General features: G+C 44.6%; 2 protein-coding genes across 2 annotated transcripts; both read right to left on the reverse strand.

The window, feature by feature from the left end:
* Window positions 1–252: 252 nt before the first annotated feature.
* On the reverse strand, window positions 253–2,884 carry ccndx (cyclin Dx). The gene is made up of 4 exons (XM_061700870.1): window positions 2,630–2,884; window positions 1,985–2,200; window positions 993–1,295; window positions 253–390 (listed from the first exon to the last, which is right to left on the reverse strand). The coding sequence occupies exons 1-4, from the start codon at window positions 2,882–2,884 to the stop codon at window positions 253–255; spliced, it is 912 nt and encodes a 303-aa protein (XP_061556854.1).
* Window positions 2,885–6,587: 3,703 nt separating this feature from the next.
* tbc1d17 (TBC1 domain family, member 17) lies at window positions 6,588–15,240 on the reverse strand. Its single transcript, XM_061701232.1, has 17 exons — window positions 15,121–15,240; window positions 14,131–14,226; window positions 13,977–14,054; window positions 13,789–13,900; window positions 13,504–13,687; window positions 13,299–13,410; window positions 12,463–12,621; window positions 11,342–11,467; window positions 11,143–11,246; window positions 10,943–11,037; window positions 10,049–10,165; window positions 9,857–9,957; window positions 9,342–9,441; window positions 9,173–9,270; window positions 8,298–8,414; window positions 8,135–8,221; window positions 6,588–7,122 (listed from the first exon to the last, which is right to left on the reverse strand). Exons 1-17 carry the CDS (start codon window positions 15,160–15,162, stop codon window positions 6,964–6,966), a joined length of 1,887 nt encoding a protein of 628 aa, XP_061557216.1. The 5' UTR covers window positions 15,163–15,240; the 3' UTR covers window positions 6,588–6,963.
* Between the last annotated feature and the right edge of the window lie 654 nt (window positions 15,241–15,894).

The following is a 15,894-nucleotide window of genomic DNA, read 5'->3' on the forward strand; positions in this document are numbered from 1 at the left end:
AATAAACGGTATAAATATGCAAAGAAAAACAGACATACAAAACGAGCCTAAAATAAAATTAATAGAAATAGATAAATATGGAACAAGGAACACAAAAACATTCTGGTAAATAAATAATGGCAACATTTCAATGAACAACACAATTCATCATTTCAGTTCATAAAAATATGCTATGTTGAGGTCATAATTTATATCAGTTTGACTGACGACATTTGATTGGTCCGCACTTGCAATTTGGACAACAACAAAGCTTTAGAAATCAATCTCTCTCATGTCAGTGGGCGTGCAAGATCTTTCGTCCTCCACCTCGTCGCCTTTGTCCACGGGCCCGCCGCTGAGGCGCTGGCGGAGGGCGCGTTCGATCATCTCGCTGTAGTACTGCAGCACCGCCTGCCAGTACACACACAGGAAGTCTGTTGGAACAGCTGTTCTCGAACTGCTTGTGGAATCGCAAGAATTCGCAGTCATGTCGTCTGTAGCGGATTTTACTTTGTCGGTTGCGCTAGCGTGACTGATGGTGTAGCGGTACACTCGCCTGACTTTGGTGCGGGCAGCGTGAGTTCAGTTCCCACTCGGTGACCGCGTGAATGTGAGTGCGAATGGTTGCCCGTGTCTGTGTGTGCCCTGTGACTGACTGGCGACCAGTTCAGGGTGTAGGCCGCCTTTCGCCCGAAGTCAGCTGGGATAGGCTCCGGCGCCCCGCGACCCTAACCAGGATAAGCGGTGTTGAAAATAGATGGATGTATGGATGGTTGTTCTAGCTATCTGTTGCCGACGTTTGGGTTATTCATTGAAAAACTCACTTACTTGCTGTTTTGGTGCCCTGTCTAGTGTACGGCTTTGGCGCCATCTCGTGGCATCTTATTACCAAGGAACTATGTTGAAGTGAGGGGAGGATGACATATTGTATCTATCTGTCTACGTATGATTAGAAAGTCTGGCCAATCAAAATAAAGACCGATCAGCCAATCACAAGCCCCGCTGCCACTCACCAGGTCGGCCTGGCACAGCTCGGCCAGCGTTAAGCTGAGCAGGTAGAGCCGAGAGCGCCCGTCGTTGCCCAGGCCCCGCAGGGCGCAGTTGAGCGAGGCGGCGGCCACCAGGGAGGGCGGCGCCCCCAGGAAGCGTGAGTCACACGCGCACATGGCCGCCAACGTGTCGCTGTGCCGCCTCAGGGTGGCGCTATCCTCCTCTCGCCTCTCCTCCAGCGAGGCCAGGAAGTGCGGCAGGAAGTCCTGAGGCGTCACAGCAGCCGTGTCCCAGCGTAGGGTTGCCAGGACAACGCGCTCCATTTCCTGGGTGAAGGGGGGAACAAGTGGATTAAGTGCGGGGGTCCACTGCCAAAATGCACGAATGATGTCTTCTGCCATCATTTTTTATTGAATGTATTTAAATGTAATTACATTGATTTTATTTTATTTTATTATTTCATCACGTATATATCAGTTTTACTCACTCAAGTGGGGGGGGGAACAACAACCCACTTATTTTTACCACCTCAAATTAAATGGTATTTTATTACATTTTATTGAATTTCAAAAGTCATTTTAAGAAACATTTTTATTACATGTGCAAAATTTGAATGCCAAAACATGTTTTTCGACTAGATTTAATTTTATGAAGTAAAATAAAATACAATAAAAAGTTTTCAATTAAATTAAAATATATGTAATAAAATGTAATACAATGATTTTTTTTTGTCCTTCAAGGTAGAAATTAAATCGACACCGTTTTTTGGGGCTTTTGTTCAATTGTGTTTCACGATATAAACATTCAATCCACAAAAATGTTTCTAAATGTGATTTAATGTCATAAAATAAAATGAGAACAACAAATGAAGTAACGATGGAAAAAAAATATCTAACAAAATGTAATAAGATTAAATATTGGTACTGTGCTTATTTGTTTTTCATCTTTCCTACAGTCAAGGTGAAAGGTAAACAGAGGGCAACCAAAGTGCATCATGGGTAATGTAGGGCCTCACCCGCAGGTCGGCGGGCAGGAAGTCGTACCCCGCGGCGGCACAGAGGGCGTCCGAGGTGATGTTGTCGCACTCGCTCAGCTTCGAGGCGACGAGGACGCAGGCGGCCGCCAGGCAGTACGGCGACACGGGCGCCGACAACGCGACCGACAGGAACCTGTCTATCAGAGAGACGGACAGCGGGAACACGGCCTCGTCGCAGCCGCAATCGCAGCACACCTGTCCCGGGAGATAAAGACTTGTGAGACGAGGGAAAAGAGGAGAAAAGAAGAAGTGAAAAGAGGAGAGATGAGAAGACAAAACAATGGCACCGCAACAACAACGTGTCGGGAACCTCTTCGGCTATCCATGTTTACTCAAATGCATCTAAGCTAACACATCCAGATTTTCGATCTTGAGGCGACACAATGCCGCACGGCTCCCGCAAAGTGAGGGAAGAGGCTGAGTTTCGCGACACTTCTCAGACAGTCGGGCGTTCCAAAGAGTTAATAGATTGGTTTTGTTTTTTTTTTGAAATCGATGAATAAAAAAGTGAAACTAACGGACGATGAACCAATTGAATTGATTTAGGGGAAAATATGACGATATTGTCCACGATGTGTGAGAGGGAACCTGGCGAAAGAAGAGGTGAGCCTGACATCTCCATACCTGCAGCGTCCACTTGGCCAGCTCATCCCGTCTTTCCGGTTCCTGCTGTATGAGACTCACGTAGAGCGGCGAGGGAGCATATCGTTCCTCCACGTGAAGCAGCCTCTGGATCACGCGCCTCCCCGACACCGACGGGTCCCAAGCAGCCCGCAGCAGACCCCCTGTGACACCCGTTCCCGGGACTCTCTTGGCTGCTCGGTCTTGGTGGTCCTCTTCTGTTTCCTCGCACCGCAGCGACACACCTCTGTCGTCCATCTGCACGCTGGCTATGAAAAAGTGCCGGCTAAAAGGTCCAAGTGAAGCGGGAGAGAATCCTGAGCGTCCTTTTATAAGCGCGAGGGAGAAAGAGGGCCTGAATGAGGGCGGCGCCCCTGGCCGGTGACGTCAAGTGTGAAGAAGACAATCGCTTCAACAGGTGGGCCGGCGAGTTGGGTGGGGGGGGTGGGGGGGGGCGACCGGCGAGGGGGCCCGGGCGGGGCCCGGACAAGAGAAGGAGTGGCGGGCCGACAGCTTGAGATCGACGGTGAAAAGCGAGAAGAAAAAGGTCATCTCCGCACTCCGACAATGGGAACGGACGACAATAGCCACACGGTGTTTGTTTACAACACCGGCGTGGATGGAGGGGGGGGCACCCAAATAGCTTTTAGTTAGTGACCCCCCCCCCCCCCCACACACACACACACACACATCTTGGAATATTACACATTCATGTTTTAACATCACTAAATGACAAGGAAAACTTCACTTCATTAGGTACACCATCATAAAATGAGATTTTAAACAGCTCATTATGCTATGTTGATTTACATTTTCCAATTTACACCCATGAATAAATGAATTTTACAAAAGGCTTGCTTCACCACAAGTTGGGAAAATATACATTGGGTGGATTATTCGTATAAAAGATTTGAACAATCAGCTGACATGATCACCATCCAAGTGACCGCGTCCCCATCTCGTCTCAATGCGTTCGAATAAAAGCCCCGGCATGACATTTCCATCAAAGTTGGGAGAGCACCCTCACTGTCAAAGCAGCGTACCTCTGACCACGCCCCCTTTGCCCCCCCCCCGTCCCTCATGGAGCCTTGCGCCAATCTGCTGCTGTTTAAAGAGCCGTGACGGAGGTATGTGCAACAGACAGTGGCGCCTCGGGTCAATGAGCCGTATTGTCTCCCTTTACAAATCAGTGTCAGACACCAGGCCCTGGCCTTCTGCCTCGCACGCTCCCAGCGTACGGACACGCACTCGTCGCACACCCCGAGACCCCTGGGGGCCTCGACACAATGGAGGTTTACAGCTTGTACTTGACACACTGGCTACAGGTGGCCTTCAGCGGCCACGGGCTCACCTTTCAAAAAAAATTAGCCCCCGACAACAGTTTTTCCAACACATGAAATTTGGTCATGCAATTTGTTTTGCTGCGTGAAAAAGTCTCAAAGACGCATGCCTGAAATCGAACAGAGAGTCAACCGTTTTGAGGTATTTCCCTCGGTTGTGCCCCCCGGGAAAGTTGGAGAGAAAAAAAAAAAAAACAGCCCCTGACACCAGTTTTACTGATGGGTGCCACAATTAGCCGACATATCTAGCGCAATAGGATGCACAAAAAAGTCTCAAGGACCCATGCCCAAAATTGAACAAGAAGCCAACCATTTGAGGCGAATTCCCTCAGTGATGCCTCCTGGAAAGTTACAAAAAAAGTAAAAATAATGTTACCCATGAACACGAAATTTGGTTGACATGTCTATTATGACAAAACATGAAAAAGTCTCAAGTATGCATGGCTGATATTGAACAGGAAGTTGGCCATTTCGGGTTGAAGTAGCAACTTTGGGCAAATTCAATCCGGAGTGTTCCGTGGCGTACAGTACATAGAATTGAAGTAAATTGGTAAACATCATTCTGTGTGCTTTGTGTGTTGTGTCTTAACTTGCGAACAGGTTAAACTTTGACCCCCCCTTAATACACACACAAACACACACACACACACACACACCAGCAGTAACAGCAGGTGTCTGTGTGCGAGTTGAATGGCAGGAGTAAAAAAGGATCTCTGTTCTCCAGTGTCGAAGGAAATGAGCTGGAAAATGAGGGGCGGAGTGCCGCGCCCCCTTCTCAGGACCCGCCGCCGCCCCCTTTCGGACCCTCCGCCCGCTTTTGAATACAGCTGCCACGTATGAATTGAGCAGGCTGCTTAAACAGGCTCGCGATCTGTCACCGTGTTGGGGTGACGCCCCGCCAGCCACCCGGGCGCCACTGTCCCACCCATCCCTGCCGGCCACCCTGGCCTGACCCCACTTAACTGGCACACGGTGTGGTCGCCTCATTCAACCTCAATCTGCTTTGAAAGTGCTTTAAAGGCCGCAGCCTTGTCAGCGGCTTTAAGCCTCCTTTCGTCGCGATGACGCTGACGGGATTACACGCTCAATTCATTTTGCCTTTCAGACTTTGTTCACAACTTACTTTTTTGTGACGTACAAGTTAAGTCCTCGTCTATCAGACCGTCATAATCCACCAAGTGGGAAGCTTTAATACACTTGCACACTGAAATAAAAATGACAAAAACGCACTTGATTTTCACTTGCACGTGATTAAAATGTGCCGAAGCGACGTCATTGTTTGCCCCTCATTGAAAACAATCAAATAATATGTTAGTTGAACACATTTTAATCATGTGCAACCGATGTTCATGTTCCTATGAAGTAAATTCAATACTTTTTTTCAGTGTACTCATTTAGCAGGTGAAAATGTACATTGAAATATTGTGTAAATATTGTATATTTGTCTGACTTTTTATTATTATTATTTTTTTTACATAAATGTGTTTTGAGAGGCAGAGTAATAAGTGAAGCGATAACAAAAACGTGAAGCTATTTGTGCTCTATAAAATACAGATTGAAATAAGAAAATCACAAAACAAAACCCAAAAATGTTAAAATAAAATAAACCATTTTTAAATCATTCAAAAAATGTTTTTCCTCAAAAACATTTCTATTCATTAATTCATTTTCCGTACCGCTCATCCTCACTAGTGTCTTAAATAGAAATTATATACTTCTTTTTGCCATGATAAATTTAATTAATTTATACATTATTAATAATACGTAATTCTTTGGGAAGTTATCGGCGGGGATTATATCTTAATTTCCGGGAAGTGGTGTGATACTAATGTGACGTCACACAACTTTTGCTTTTGAAGATGGTCGACGTTGGTCGATGGTTTGTGAGAATGAAACGAATGAATGAAGTCAGGGAGACGCCTTTGAAGTATCCGCACTTTCGTTTTTATTCTCACACACTTCCTCTCTCGTGAGCTTTTTTTTTTTCTTTCTTTTTTTTATGGTCTCAGAAATGTACGAGGTAGGAGGGAATGCAGGTGCTTTGAGTTTAGTCGAGGATGAGTGTGTGACACTCAGTTGGAAGACATTTATGGCCTGCAAAATTTGGGCTGATTTCGTTTTGAATTCTTGATTCCGTGGCTTTTAGGAGCCGGAAGCCCAAATTCTGTAAAAATGAACAAATAAAATACTTGAAATTGTGGGTCCTGAATCTATCACCTATGAAAGTTCAACGTTTTTAATGGAAGTATGGTAATACACTTTTCCATGATATTCAAATTGTTTTTGGAAAGGGACTGTATATATACAGCATCAAATGCCGAGCTAACATGCAAACTCCACACAGGCGAGGCCGGATTTGCAAGCGGGTCCTCAGAAATGTGAGGCAGATGCGCTAACAAGTCACCCACCGTGCCGCCCTCATATACAAAGATAATACATCAAATCTAAAGTCGGGTTTGGGACAAACTATTAGTCTTTGTGTGCTCTGGTTGAATCCACAAATGCCAGGGCCGATTTTTTTGTCCGAGTCCAGTCTTGATAATATCTTTTTTAGTAATGTCGTGTTTTACATAGCTGACTTTTGTAGATGTATTAAAAAAAAAAAAAAAGACAAAGTAGTGTGTCATTGTCCTTTTATTCAGTACTGATGAGCAGATGGAAACTGTACAAAGGTTAAAAGGTGACCAGGTTTGCATAGGGCTGCCACGGAAGGCTACATTAAACACTACACAAAAAAAAAAAACCTTCACTTTATTCCCTTCTTTTTTTAGTTGGTTGGCAGCAGCAAGGGTGAAAAACAAAAGTGTAAAATGTCAAAAGAGAGCAGCATCAATCAAGAGGAGGAAGAGCGGGAGGCGGAGGAAGATGAGCAGCACAGCGATGGCTTCCATGTTGCCCCCCTGCTGCGGACATGTTGTATTTCCAGCCTCCTCTCAGGCTTACAGTAAATATAAGTCATCACTCGTAAATATCTTCATGTCAGCTGGTTGGTTTAATTTAGGGGGTGGCATCACGTGTTGGAGCGCCGGCTTGTGATTGGCCGGGGGGAAGCTGCGTGTCGCCGCCCTGAAAGTCAGGGCTCTCATCGTTGTCGTCGGAGGAGGAACTGGATGGCACGTACACACCCAAAACCTCCTGGACCCTCAGGGGCAAATCCTGGGGACCGGGGGGGTGGAAGCAACAAATGAAATACAATTTCAATGAATGTTCGTCACATTTCATCAATTGATTGTTGCTCCTTCTCGTGTGCACCGCCTTGGCCACCTGGGGGTCGTATAAGACGAGATAGAAGGACCTACTGTTCATTGAGACGTTTCAACTCCTCCGAGCTCATCAGTAATCAACAAATGCCAGATGTTCTTCGCAGAGGATAAAGAATATATGACCGCGGGTTTACAGGACCCTGAGATTTGCGGGGGACAGAGACTGGGCCTGAACGCGAAAAGGGAAAATCCGCACATGAATCGACATCCATTATCACTGCCATTAAAAAAAATTCAATAGAATTAAAAATAAATAAATAAGGGGAAGCTGTTTCCATGATGAATGGGGGTAGCCCCCCATAGATAAATAAATGACTACACAAACACGTGAATGAGCATAAAAATACCGCTAATAAGCGGAGTCTACGGAAAACTTCCCATCCTGGTGCCTTCCCGTTAAAAAAATAAAAATAAACAATAAATACAAATTTAAAAAAAAAAAAACAACAAATAAAATCCATCCATCCATTTTCCGAATCGCTTATCCTGACTAGCGAATAGGTGAACCGCCGGGTGCCGAACCTCGACTATGTCAGGGTCGACTGCACTATTGCAATCTCTTGTCTACACGTGTTGCTACCATTGGTATTCAAATATAAATTCTTAAAAAGGTGAATACTGCATCTACCGCGATATCGATGCTGGTTTTGTTAGCCCATCTATGACATTTTCCATTATGTCCTAGTTCAGCGAGCCGACCTTTGTAAGGCAAAGTTGCGTGGTTTGGTTAAAGGGGGATAGCATCAAAATCGGTAATCGTTCCATGCCTAGTCGCGCGTCGACCGATGTACCACTGTATTACGGTCCCGTTCTGAACATTTTTTTAAATTATTTCAAACTTGAGTGACCACCCAAAGCCCCATTCACAAAATTCACAAAAGGCCTTGTCTGTTTGTTGTTCTCACCTTGCACTGGAGCAATTGCAGGTAGATGGCTTCGGCTCCTCGCAGAGCGCTCTGTAGGTCTAACTTCATGGTCAGTTCATTAATGTGCTGTGTGTTATGAAGACAAGGGTGAGAGTGAGGGCGCAATGCTTCTTCCATCGCAACGCAATACACGAACACACACTTTGAGAATAGTGTTGAAGTCGTGGTCTGAGCCAATCAGCTCGCCTCTCTGCGACTGCAGGATGGAGCAAGCGATCAGAAGGTGGAAGTTGGCGCAGGGAAGACGAGTCCACAGAACCTGAGGGGGGGAAGAAAAAACAACCTAGCAATTTTGGGAAAATTCAGCCATCAAAACCAGTTTGACTTAGGAACACTACATTACTATCATGAATAGACCCACAAAAAAGTCTCAACTAGCCATGCCTGAAAAGACACTTTTTTTGTCGCGAAAGCCTTTTAATTTGGAGCCAAAGTTTCAGAGCCAAAGCACCGCCCCTAACCACCAGATTCAAAAAAGAAAGAAAATTCAGCCCCCAAAGGTTTCACTTAGAATCATGAAAAAAAAAAAAAAGACACAGGAAGTCTGAAAGTTTTGTTTGAACCGGTTGCTTTAGGGTCAAAATACCTCGCACCCCAGATCAATTTTTTTTTTTTTTTTTTTAATAAAAGCCAGTCTGACTTAGCAACATGAAATTTGGTAGGTATGTCTGTCATGAGTAGACCCACACAAAAAAAAAAAGTCTTGAGAAGCCATGTCTGAAAAGACAGGAAGTCTTCCATTTTGGTTCAAAGCAGCCATTTTAGGCTCCTTTCTCGGGATCCTTGCCCCAGAAGACACTTGGACAACAACATGAAATTTGGTAGGCGTGTCTATCAGAAGTAGAGCCACAAAATAGTCTCAAGAAAGACACAGTTCTAGGTAGATGTTGGCCATTTTCAAGGTTCCTCTCTTTCTACACGTTGTCTGGTGACTGGCAAATTGCTTGGAATGCAGTAACCAGCCACAAAATTAGGCACAAGCACACAATCTACTGCAGTGTCTTAAACGGAGCTCACCTCCCACAATATGAGAATGTCGTCAAAGGAGAACTCCCTCTTGAACCAGATGAGCAGCCAGCGGAAACAGAAACAAAGCGAGCCGCTGTCCTGGGAGTCTGACGGGTGGGGATTAGAATCATTTCCTCGTCGGTTTTGAAAGTCCAACTCCCGATCCAGATGGACTTACCCAGGAAGTCACAGAGCTCCGGGTCCAGAGCCTTCAACAGGGCGCTGAGTTGAAGGAGCTGCTGCTTCATGGCCTCCTGGGACTCCTCAAAGTTGTGGTGCTGAGGAGCACACAACATGGCTCGCAATTCAATAAATACATGTTTCGCAAAGAAAAACTTTCATAAAATAGTTCATTTGTATTGAATGTATTATTATGTGAACCTTTACCTAGCCTGGTAACGCAATTGAAAACAGATTCTCATTTGCAATATCTTATATTATACAGTATAATCTGCAGAAAAAGAGGAGGATGAGAAAATGAGGAGAAGAAGAGGTATAGGGGGAGAAAAAAGACGATGAGGAGGGTAATAAGAAAAAAAAACAGGAGGAGGAAGAGGAGGAGAAAAAGCTGAGAAGAAAAAGAGGAAAGAAAGAGAAGCTAAAGAGGAGAAGTAGATAAAGGGGGGAAGCAGAAGGAGAAAAAGGCGAGAAGAAAACGAGAAAGTGCTCGCTGGTGATAGCGTGAGCCCTCACCACCATCTCCATGAAGCCGGTGAGGCACCAGAACGACTCCACTTCATTCTGTGTGACAAACAGCAGAGGCGACAGGAGGTCGCTCATCCCCTGCACGTAGCCTGAGGACACAAAAATCAAACACGGAATCATGAGGATGAAGATCACTTTGTTCAAATATATATTACAAAAATACAAAATAAAACAACTCACCTAGATCAAAGTTATACATGCAGTACGTCATGAGCACGTCGTGGAGCAGCGCCAGGCCCGGGTTGTCGTTACCGGAGAAGAAGGTGTTGTGCCGGTCTGTCCTGTTCACGTCTCGCTCTGGCAACGAACACAACAAAAAACACGTTTACGTACAGGATGAGGGAAATATACACCTGACACGGCGGACCTGGCCGCCGGACAAATGGGGACGTGCCCGACGGCCCGTAGTGGTTTTTAGCAGTAGCCACAGTAGCAGCGAGGAAACGCTGTTCAGTCATTTCAGTTCGAGCCAGAGTGCGATCAGGAAAATGAGGAGAGAGAGAGAGAGAGAGAGAGAGAGAGAGAGAGGAAGGAACAAGAAATGAGAGCATCGGTTGGAAAGCGCTCCGTTTCAATTCCGTTCGTTTTGCCCGATGTTGTAAATGCATTCAGTAATAACCGAGAGTAAAGTTATATGCATACCTTTCTTACTATTTTTCACTGCTAACTGAGTGTCCGGTGGTGATGGTTTGTTTACAACAGCTGCTGCTGCTAAAGTGGGCTGATCCAAAAAAAAAAAAAAAAAAAAAAAAAAAGTGTTGTTTTTTTTTTGACTTATAGGAATAATTTATAAATACTGCATTTTTTCCCCCACTGCATTTCAGTAGTAGAGGTCAGTAGTTGTGAAATGAAATGTATTGGTCATTTCAATCTGAGTTTACTTTAAAAGTCATCTGGGAGAGACTCCAGCACATCTGGGACCCTAATGAGAATAATCTCTACGGGAAAAATGGACGGTGGATTGAATCAACGCCGTGGAGCCGTTCGGTACAAGAACTGGTCCGGATTTTGGAATGGGGTGTTCAAAACAACTTTGGCTGATGAGCCGCATGCTGCTTGACCAAGTCTACCCACCAATCAGATTGCGGTAGCCCCTGAGGAGCGAATTCCTCATTTCCTGCTCCTCGCTGACCGACTTCCACTGCACCTTCATGCGGAAGTACTCGTCCCTGCACACGCAGAACACAAAGTGACTTACCTTGCGATCCGCCAAGGCAAAAAAAAATCAAAAAAATCAAAAAATCAAAAAATCCCCATTGTCATTAGGAACTGACGTTTTAAGGCGGAGGATCTCCTCTCTTTCGCTGTGGGTGCTGCTCCACGGGTAAAAGCCCAGCAGGAACTTCCATACTTCCTTCCTGAGTGTCGGTGTGATCCCCTGCAAAACAATACACACTCATGTCATGTTTAAAAAAATAATAATAATAATAAAAAATAGATTATTTTATCGTGATGATTACTGCGTTCGCTCACCCCTCGGAAGACGAGCTCTTTAACGCGCTCGGGGTCTTGGACACGCCCCTCAGGGTCCAGGAAGACCTCCCACTGGTCCAGAGGTCGCCCCCTGCTGACGACCGGCTTGGGCCCGAGCTCCACACCCTGCAGGGAAAACCACATAAAAACACATGCAGCAATCAAATCGTTTTAAAAGTCTTGATTGTGGATTACGACGATCGCGTTAATGTGCCCGTTCGTGACCGATCTTCGCATGAACTTTTTTTGACTTTGTGAATTATTTTGTTCAATTCTATTTCTCTCTGTCACGCCATTACTTCAACATGTGCTATGACTTCATTATATAGCGCTTTTAATCGACAATAATCGATTATCAAATTAATCAACAACTATTTTGATAATCGATTAATTATTCAGAGACTTTGTTTGAATTACAATTGTCCAACTCCGGCAGTAGATATTCTCTGATTTTTGTAGTTCTCCACGAAAGCAGACTGATTATCTTTGTGTTGACTCAAAATAAGACATTTGCAAATATCTGCGTTTCCTTTGGAAAACAATGATCAACATTTCTGCCCATTTTTGTTTTTTTTTCAAATCTTTTTATTGGCCAGGCCAATAAAATTAATCAGAAACAATTTGCCAATTTTTGTCAATTTGAAAAATGTCCGTTTTTTTTAACAAGGGGATGGAAATACATTATTTAAAAAAAAATCTTATTCACCAATTAATAAACAAAACGAAAATAAATAAAAAAGACAAATTAATCAATTATTAAAATGAAAACTTTTACAACTTATTTCGACTCCACAGCCCCTTTTACATGGGCCAGGACTTCCCTGACTCTGTGGATTAGTTCCATAACTTCATAAAGAATCGATTAAGTATCCTACATACCGAGTTGTTGTGTTTTTAGTGTTTCTATTCCATACTGAAAGATGGCGGTTGTCATGAATACTTTGCGAGAGGAGTGCTAGCTTCAGCATATCCGAGACACCCGCGCGGGTGCTCCCCTGCTTACATTCCTACTGTGGACTCTTTTTCTTAACTTTCATGATCTTAAAATAGATTCTTTTGCGACAGTATTTGTTTCTCTCATATGCAAGTTGAGTGGTTCGGACAAAAGTTGCCCTCCTTACGCATGTGATGAGCTCAAACCCGGGCTCCTCGTCCAGGTGTGGGGCTGAGCTCGGATTGCCGGCAGCGGGGGAGTCGGGCGGCCGCAAGGCGTCCCTGAAGAAGTTGGTGACCTTGGAGAAGCCACCGAAGGTCGTTGCATAGGGATCGTGGATAAATCTCTGTGAAAGACACATTGTATAATGACAATATATAATGAACAAAGATACCCTGGGGAAAAAAAAAAGTCCTTTGGATTTACTCTTGAAGATCAGAGGACAAAGATTTAAAACATTTTCTTGATAACTCTGGAACCCCTTTACGAACCACATCTGCCATTTCAAAGTGATTATATAGCAGCTATACAGCAGTGAAATCGATAAATATGCATCTTTTTTGCATCCCGCTCCTTCCGGTCTTCGTCTCTTTCCGGGGCGGTGTGTCGTCACACAAGGCAAACATCCTGTTCACTCGCCATTGTGTGCTATTGTTCCATGCTGTTGTTCCCGTCCTTGTATATTTGTTGTCGTATGATTTAACGATGTCACGATGGTTTATTTCTGTGGCATTTGGTTGTACAAATGGTGCAGGCGGCGGCAAGAGTTTTTTTTTTGGGGGGGGGGGGGGGGGGGGGCTTTCCAAGTGAAAAATTAATACGTGACTAGTGCATAGGGAACCTCAATGGACACGGGAAGAAACGTGGTCAGCTACGGGTGCCTAGCAAGCATTCCAAACTGTGCTGATCACTTCGAACCGCCGTGTTTTGAGAAAGCCTTAGCAGAAAGCATGTGCCTTAGCTTAATAAAGTAGCTTAATAACCAGCAGCGTCAACTGTTTGGCAAAATAAATCCAATCTTACCGACACCAGATCGGCACCTGCATCATCAAAAAGGTGCAGCTTGTCAAAGGACTGATAAAGAGCGTCCGGGTCTTGGGGATACGCCAGGAAGAGACGCCCGTCCACCGGAGACCTGATGATGACATCACACCCCCCCCCCCCCAAAAAAAAAAGGTGACGTTCTTTATCCAATCACGTGACATTGAGTGAGAGCGTCCAGGCTTACTGGTCCAGGATGATGTAGCGGCTGAGGGCGCGCAGAAGCTCCCGGCTGCCCCCTCGGTGGAAGTGCAAGGGGGGCAGGGGGTGGCCCCCCCGGCTGGTCAACACCAGGAAGTTGCGGCCAAGGGAGAAACGGGCCCTGCGCAAGGAGTAGAGCTCCGACAGGGGCAGCGAGAACGACCACTGACCTGCAAGCCGAACGGTCCATCTAATTGACATAGTTATGCTCCCACTTTCTCATGATTTAGCAGCTAAACTGGGGGAAAATCTGGAACATTTGAGGCAGCACCTGACTCTCTGACGGAGACATGCTCCCGATCTTTCTTCACCGTGCTGATGACCGCCCAGTCTGGCTCATAGCCGGGGTCAAACCTGGTGTCCTCCTCGCTTCCTTCGCCGTCCTGATTCACAAAGAAAATCTTTCAATCATAGATTTTTATTTTTTTTGTATTGGTGTCATATTCATATCAAACCCACCTTTTTGGAGTAAAGCACAGCAGGCGCGCTGCGGCCCGCATCCTCCAGGGGACTCCACTCTAAAGCTGGAACGCCAGCCTGAAAAAAAAAATAAAAAATTACTTCATCATTTATTCCTCACCCTGCCATGACAACAACATAATTATTCACTCACCCGCTCCACAATACGTATGAACCCCGGGATACTAGTGTCCTGGTTGCTCCTCTTGGCGTTTGTGTGCAGGTACACACCTTCCTTCTCGAATATCAGCTGAGGAAAACAAAGACAAATGCTTAGAAATATACCCACCATTCAGAATATTAGGTATACAAATGAAGATCCAACACATAAGCATCAATGGCACCCAATTTTGATTATTAGTGGCAGTGATGTCATCACATTCAGCGCTATTATTTATTTACTACAATAACTATGTATCTTTGGTCATCTATCTGTGGCAGTGACATATAGCGACAGGGGGAACAAATAAATGCTCTTCCACTAGATGTCAGAATTAAACTGTGTATCCACTTTTTTTTTTTTTTTTTTTTTTACATTTGTCTTTCGGTGATGGGCCCTGATATGATTTTGCTTATGTAAGTTATGATCAATGAATCTTGGGAAACATTGGATTAAAGGGTTCAAAATAATTTACACGATGGAACGTAACACTGTTGCCTTTGTGGTCACTGCGTAAACGGAGCTACCGTACAATAATAAAGTTCAAAAAGGTAACTCGAGGTTACATCAATAATTCTCATCACAATTGACAATTACTTGATCTTTTTCTCCTAATTCCTAATTAAAACGACAAGCAAGGGACAGTTATATCGTTTACGACAAGTGTTTGGTCACGTCAACGCGTCATGTGATCAGTTCGCGGCAGGTCTGACAAGTTACGTCACAGCTCGTCTCGTGACGAAGGAACGTTATCTTTTTCAACTTCAAACTACAAAGACAGCCAATTCAACTTACTCGGTTTATTTTTTTGCGACGTTTAAACACCGCCTATTTCTTCTTTTAACTGAAGTTACTACGGTTAGCTAGCTGACGCGTCGACAAAATGAGCTAAAGCGCAACAACGAGCGCCCACGGTCAACGCCTGCACTGTTTTCTTTAACGTTCGAAACGTTAGAAAATGACGACAGAAAGACATGCTGGTACCTTGTAATCGTCACTGTTTTGCTCCATTGTTGAATCGGCCATCGTGGCTTACCAGACAAATATCTCTATGCTGGTTTTTCCAAAACAAATGGTACCTCACGCTTCCTGTTTCACCAAGCCCACCCCTGGCTGACGTCATTAACGTGAGCCTATCCGAGCGTCGGAAAACAAACTCTGCAATAACATAACATGAAACGTCGAGAGGAATTGTTCATATACGATCGTTTTGTCCTTATTCATGTATCATGAAACAGTGGTATGATTTATGATGGTCTGCGTTGTGTCCATTGTCTTCCACATTATTATTATTATTGTTATGCAATTGTATGTCTCGTTTCATGACGTTCACCTTGATGTTCATGGGAGCACAGGACTTTAAAATCACGAGCGCCCCAAAAAAGTAAATAATAATAATAATAACAATAATAATAATAATTTGCATCACGTGACAGGAGAGCGAGAAGTTGATTGGTGCGCGCAGCAGGTGGCGTACACTTGCACATGTAACATTTCATGTTCTTATTTGTTCTTATTATTATTAATTATCATTATTATTATAGGTATAGGTATTATAGGTATAGGTATATATACGTTTTTCTCTCCATTGTTGTTGGCTTTCAGGTTCGTCAAAGCACAAGAGACTTTGTTCATGCATTTAAATCACGTGACGTAAGGTCCATAAGCTGATTGGTGTGTTCTGGAGGAGGCGTACATGCAACGCGGATGTAACACGGGAACGAGCCCGCCCAAAGACCCCTGTCACGTGTAGATGCT

The sequence above is a fragment of the Phycodurus eques genome, chromosome 16, assembly GCF_024500275.1.
Source record: "Phycodurus eques isolate BA_2022a chromosome 16, UOR_Pequ_1.1, whole genome shotgun sequence".
NCBI classification, from domain to species: domain Eukaryota; kingdom Metazoa; phylum Chordata; class Actinopteri; order Syngnathiformes; family Syngnathidae; genus Phycodurus; species Phycodurus eques.